Source organism: Orbicella faveolata, unplaced genomic scaffold (assembly GCF_042242905.1).
Source record: "Orbicella faveolata isolate gen_17 unplaced genomic scaffold, um_ofav_v1 contig_12, whole genome shotgun sequence".
NCBI lineage: Eukaryota > Metazoa > Cnidaria > Anthozoa > Scleractinia > Merulinidae > Orbicella > Orbicella faveolata.
In genome coordinates, this window is record NW_028301539.1 from 16,601,757 (window position 1) to 16,608,285 (window position 6,529).

At 38.6% G+C, this 6,529-nt stretch overlaps 1 protein-coding gene across 1 annotated transcript; it reads left to right on the forward strand.

Moving 5' to 3' along the window:
* Window positions 1-1,820: 1,820 nt before the first annotated feature.
* LOC110060135 (uncharacterized) lies at window positions 1,821-3,520 on the forward strand. Its single transcript, XM_089282565.1, has one exon. It carries the CDS (start codon window positions 1,821-1,823, stop codon window positions 2,907-2,909), a length of 1,089 nt encoding a protein of 362 aa, XP_089138691.1. The 3' UTR covers window positions 2,910-3,520.
* The last annotated feature ends 3,009 nt before the right edge of the window (window positions 3,521-6,529 follow it).

Sequence of the window (6,529 nt, forward strand, 5' to 3'; positions counted from 1 at the left end):
AAATGCATTTATATTTTACGCTAGTAGAAACAGGCTTTAAAGGCCAGTTCAGTTGTACACTCAGTTCCGATTTGTAGGCCTGATTTAGCCTAAATTTCAAAAGAAAACGACTGCGCCGACAATTTTTCTCGTTCTTTTTTTTTTTTTTCTTCTTCTTCTTCACGTGATATGCAAAACAAAGAAGTTGTGCTGACAAATCGTGGCGTTCAATTAATTTGGCCTGTACGAATGAGATCACAACTAATCGAGCCGAAAGTAGCGTATAAATCCACCTTTAGATAAAATCGAGTGGAATAGCTCAAATGGTGCCAAGTATATTTAATTTCAAATAACGGAGGAACGAATAAGGGGCAGCTTGTTATCAGCTTGCCTCGTTTGTTTCACCCACATGGCCGTTATGTTCTTTGTCATAAAAATCTCTCGAGATTGGTTAAAATTTTCAACCATCCTAAATTGCACATGAAAGAAAAAACCCCTGATGTTTTAATCAATTGTCAATAAACAAGAAATATCATACAAGAAAAGAGACCGCGCACAACGCTTAAAAAATCAAAGCTCCCATTACGCGTTCTTTAAGTTTCGCCTTGATTCCATAGTGATATGGCACGAAAATGCAATTGAAAATTCATAATAGTTGTAACTAAGGAGCTAAAAATTTAAGGCGTAGCCGAGGGACCTAAGCATAATCGAGTTGCAACTGTATGCTGTTAAGAAATAGATATATAATTTTGATAATTTCAATTTTGAAAGGAGCTTCATCCTGAACCGGATCTAAATTGACATAGCGTTCCCAACAGGACTTTCGTTATTAGATACCAGTTCTTCAGACTGAGTCTTCTTTCAGGAAATTGAATTCTCTTTCTGAAAGTGCTTTTGACCAAACAGAACGGGATTTTTTCGTTTTGCTAGAAAAAAAAATTCTATTAAGTTAAATTTGCATGCAAAATTAACACTTAAACTTAAATCCTGCTAAATTCAAAGTAAGTTCAAGAGGATTAGGGTCGGCTTAAATCCAGGCCTCCTGAGCCAGTGCACGCCTAAAACCACTGGGCAAAAAAAATAAAATAAATAAATAAATAAATAAATAAATAAATAAATAAATAAATAAATAAAAAAAACTAGTCGGACCCAAATTCGCCCAAGCGTTTTTCGCATGCTCACCAATTAGCGGTATTAGCTCGCGATCGAGTAGATTCGCCGCCATGCCGGCGTAGGAAAAGTGCGTGGGGAAGGAAAGGGAAAAAACGCGTATTTTTCAATTTCAATCTGTATCCTTGAGCACTCTTGAATACTTCATGTGTACGTCACGTTTTACCTCGGTGCGCCTTGCCGGAATACTCTTGGATTCCAGTATCAGAATAAGACTTGAATAGTTCACGTCTTCATCCTTGAAGACTGCAGGCCCCGGTTGTTCGAAGGCTGGAAAACGCTATCTACCGGATAAAGCGCTATCCAGTGGATAAGTGTTAACAAAACAAACCGCGATATCTGCTGGATAGTGATTTATCTAGTGGATAGCGTTATCCACCTTTTGAACAACCCAGGCCAACTGTACATCACTTATAGCCTGCGCGCTTCGATTGGTCTAGAATTCTATAGCGTCACCATTGCTTTTTCGAGGCTAGAATACTCTATGATTTTTATTCGCTTTGGTACACTGCATCATTAAGTCATTGCGCCTGAACCCTTGAAGAACAACTGTGATAACTTCCTTACTTCATTCAAATCTTGTACTTTGAACTTAGCAACTTCAGCTTGAAATCTACTATGCCAATGATTCTTTTCAAATGTACGATTTTTTTTTTTTTGCAGACTCAAAAATGGACCCCATTGTAATAGCTGGAAGCATAAGTAGGATGATGGATGTAATTGAAGCGGTAACGGGTAGCATCTCGGAGGGAAGAGCAGCTTATATAACAGAAAAGCCGTTGAAATGCCTGACCTGTGACAAGTGTTTCAGCTTCGAGGCAAATCTCAGGGCCCATGAGAGAGTGCATACAGGAGAGAAGCCTTTTGAATGTAACCACTGTGGCAAGTGCTTTACTTTTTCTGGGAATTTACAGCGGCATAAAAAGATACACACTGGAGAGAAGCCTTTTCAATGCAGCCAGTGTGACATGCGCTTCAGTCAAGCAAGCAACTTAAAGCTCCATGAGATGATTCATACCGGAGAAAGGCCCTTCAGGTGCAATCAATGTGACAAGTGTTTTAGTCGGAAGGTAACTCTCACCGAACATCTACGGATTCACACTGGAGAGAAGCCCTTTAAATGCAATCAGTGTGGTACATCATTTCGTCAACCAGGAACTTTAACGCAACATAAATTAACACATCTGCAAGAGAAGCAGTTCCAATGTTCTCAGTGTGGCAAGAAGTTCAGTCATGCGTATACCCTAAAGCAACATAAAATATTACACACAGAGGTGAAGGCGTTTGAATGCAACGTATGTGGCAAGCGTTTTAGTCGAGAAGGAAATCTCGTGCAGCATAAACTAATACATTCAAGCGAGAAACCCTACAAATGTAACCTTTGTGACAAGCAGTTTACCCGTTCAGGAAATTTAAAACAGCATGAGCGAAGACACAAAACGCTAGAGAAACGCTTCAGATGTAACAAGTGCGATAAGTATTTTAGTTCTGCTGGTAATCTAAAGCAGCATGAGATATTACACACTAGGAAAACACCTCTTAGGTGCAATTACTGTGGCAAGTGTTTCACCTGGAAAGCAAATCTAAGGCAACACAACAGAATGTACACAGGAGAGAAGCCTTTTGAAAGCAATGGATATTTCAAAATTCATCAAAGATCACATTCATTCGAAATGAAACCAGTCAAAATTGAACAGCATGAAAGCTGCTTCAGGATCTGTGATTTTTTAAGCGATATCAAACAAGAGGTACAGGACTGAAGCTTGACAAACCTGTGGCTTCCAGTATTATGTTACAAAAGACAGCTTCAATATTTATGGGTCAAAATTGGAATTTTTGCCTTGCAAATCTAACTATTAAGCCGTCTGCTCAATATCTTTATCCCTGGGTACTGCATGGGGCTACTCCCTCCTAAAACAATTTACCCGTTTACCGAATTTTATCATTGTTTGGAAATCTCGTTTGAACAGGATCTTGAGTTGAATTCAGGATTGGCTAATCAGGCTCATCTAGTGATCATACATGTATATATATGAAAAAAAAAAAAAGAGCAAAGCAAGTTATACTCCAGTTAAGGGAGTCCTCTACATTAATGTTTCACTATTTCGAATTACAAACGTAAGTAAAACATCTTTCTTTCTGTGAAGGTTACGTTTTACTAACGTATTTAATGAAATTGTAGAATTGTATGCGTCTTTAGACAAGTCACAACTACAAAGGAAATGAAATTGCAAAGGACAGGAAAAAGGTCTACCTCGTGCCTATAAGTGGACTCGGTTCATCATTTCTAGCACTTTTACTTTAATATTTCTTTTTACCCGTCGCCAAAAATAAAATAAAATAAAATAAAATAAATACATAAGCAATGGAATCCAGGTGTATACGTTGGTGTATTTCTTTTTACTTTCCTTCATAGTATATTTTAAAATTTGTTGATTTATTTTATAAAGGAAATGGTATTAAATGCATCTATCAATGTAGGAACCCGGGCATATTATGTGTCGGTAATATGACTTTTCAGAAGAATTTTTGGTCACACTCTTCAGTGGAGGGCCCGAAAAATCAGTAAAATCAGATCTTGATGCCCTGCAGGCGTCCGTTCATTTTAGAGAAGCATAATACCTTGCTGTCAATGGATGAAAAATAATAGAATTCCAACGCTTGATTGTTTGGCGAAAAACGAGACTATATAATTTAAAAATCCACGAAATCCCCACAAAGACAGGTATTCCATCAGTTTATATTGAAAGTGAATAGTGAGAGGTAGATGTTTTATTCGTCGAAAACAAGTGCTTACCTCCAAAACGGTCCGTGTTATTCCGCGAAAAGTATTTCAAGATGGCGGCACAGACGAACACATGTAATAATGTCATTTGGTTCCATTCCTCCTCGTAATAAAATCAAACTTCCCCACCCTTGGGCCTGGGGAAGGCAATATTGAAGTCAAAAGTAGCACATATCCCTCACCCCCCACACCACCCGTCCGGGCTTAACATTAGGCTGATTTAGCAAGAGAACGGCAACGTCACTTGACGACGGCGCGCGCAGAACAAACACCCAAATATGGTCAAATTAGAACAGAATCCAGATTATTCCGCGCGCCCTGCAGTCGTCATCTAACCATATTTGGGTATTTGTACTGCGCGCGCCGTCGTCAAGTGACGTTCCCGTTCTCTTGCTAAATCAGCCTATTGATAGATGCAGTTCGTATAGTGCGATAGATACATTAACAGCCGCTTTTGTTTCTTCTTTCTATAGTCGGGTAAAAAGATCTGAGGGAAGCCTCGATAGGTAATTTTGAAAGTACTTAGTAAACCTTCGCCTCTAATTCGGTCGCAAACTGTTTGTAGTGTTTTTAGTGAACTTTTTGGCGCCATTTGCTATTTGTTCATGGAAATTAAATCGTGGATCTAAAATTGAGCAACAACGAACAATAATTGCCCAGATTGCCAAATACTACGAGCTAGTGCCAGTGCGACGCACGTTTTGAAATCATGCTATGCCAAAGATCTTCCACATAGCCCACATAAAAGTGTCAGCAACTGAGAGCTAAATTTGGAATAGCGTCTGTTTTAACAGCGAACAGACAGACTTTATTTTCAGGATTTTGGTAACAACTCCATCCTTGTCGTGTAATTTCTTTAACCAAAGTTAGAATTAGTTTGAGAAATTCTATTTTTGACAGGTAAATGCCTTTTGGACATACTAATGTAATACTTATCATTGCATTTACAGTGGTGCACTTCTAAAACAGGCCACCAAAATAATTTTTTTCATCATTTTTTGACATGTTTTCAACAACTTTCTTATGGCTTCCATTCAAACCTGGCAAATCCAAAATTATGAAAAGAAATGTGAGAGGTGGAGTTGTCGACGGATCAACAGGTTACATGATGCTTGATATTTTCACCGTACCTAGTTCATGCATTTTGATTAGCTTATTTAAACCAAGGAGGATGGCCACAGTTAGTCATGCACAACTGTGACTGGGTTCTTAAAACAAAGATGAAAAGTTCTGTCACTCTTTTGTCCCTTAAATCTAGATCCAACAAAACTATTCACAGACAACCCAGTGATTTGTGGTTCATTTAGTAAAAAAAAGTGATGACATATTTTCTTCAGCCTTTGAGCTTGGGCTAATTTGAATAAGCTGTTGTAAATGTAGAACAATCAAAACAATTTCAGACTCATCCTCTATTTACTTAATTATTACTTATTAATTCATCTGTGAAAGAAATACTGATAAAAATTTAAAAAATTTACAAAATAAATACTGATTATTCTCATCCTCTATTAACTTTCTGTAGAGGTCTTCATCATCACTGTCTTGTTCTTCTTGCCCTTCCTCTTGTTCTTCTTGATCCTCTTATCCTTCTTCTTCTTCTTCGTCTTCTTCTAACTCTCCTTCCTCCTCATCGATCTTATCATCTAATGCCTCCAGGTATGGTTTGGCCAGGCTATTAAAAATATGGAAAGGGATTTACTTCATTAATGGACACGACAATATTGTGGAAAACTGACACTTTCTGTGAAGGGACCCATTTCTTGAAACTTCCTGGCTACACAAGGGCTTGTCAACTTACAGGGACCGTTTTCAGGCTGCTGTTTTGGGCCCAAAGCACCAAACTACCTAATGAAACTGTAATCAGATTTTAAAAAGAGCTTTGGAATTATAATCTAAAGTACAGCAGGGGTAAGGGTGGTAAAGTCTGCATACAAGCCAAGTGGCCCACCAGGCCGGAGCTTATCCTGGTTTCCTTAGCATGAAGCAACTAGGAGTATTTCTACTCCCCCCTGGATGGGATGCTAGTTCATCACAGGGTTACCCCAGCACTAAATTCACTGGTACCCATTTATACACCTGGGTGGAGAGAGGCACTGTGAGAGTAAAGAGCCTTGCCCAAGAACACAACACAGTGTCCCTGGCCAGGGCTCAAACCCGGACCGCTCGATCCAGTGACGAGCGCACTAACCATGAGGCCACTGCGCCTCCAGAGTACAACAGTAATATTGCTGTAATTAAAATTATAAATAATTATGCATACTGCCTTTCTATACCTAAATAAGAAAACCAGTTTTTGATTAACATGATGGAAATGGACTTCTCTATAAACTCACTTCCTTCAACTTAATGTCTGCTAATTTTTCACGCAAATAGCAAATCACCAGTTGTGATTGCAGTTACCCGTCTCATTCTGTATAGCAATTTTTAATTTGGTTTCAAAATTAACTTGCATTTGGGTTTGCATCACTGTCCTCTGTCTTGCATCCTGTACTTTCTTCGTTGCGTTGTTTGTAATATTGTTACATGTAATACTCTGGTTCTGGTTTCAAGGCACTTCAATGAAAACTGTTCAGACATCACTTACTTCCTGTATGA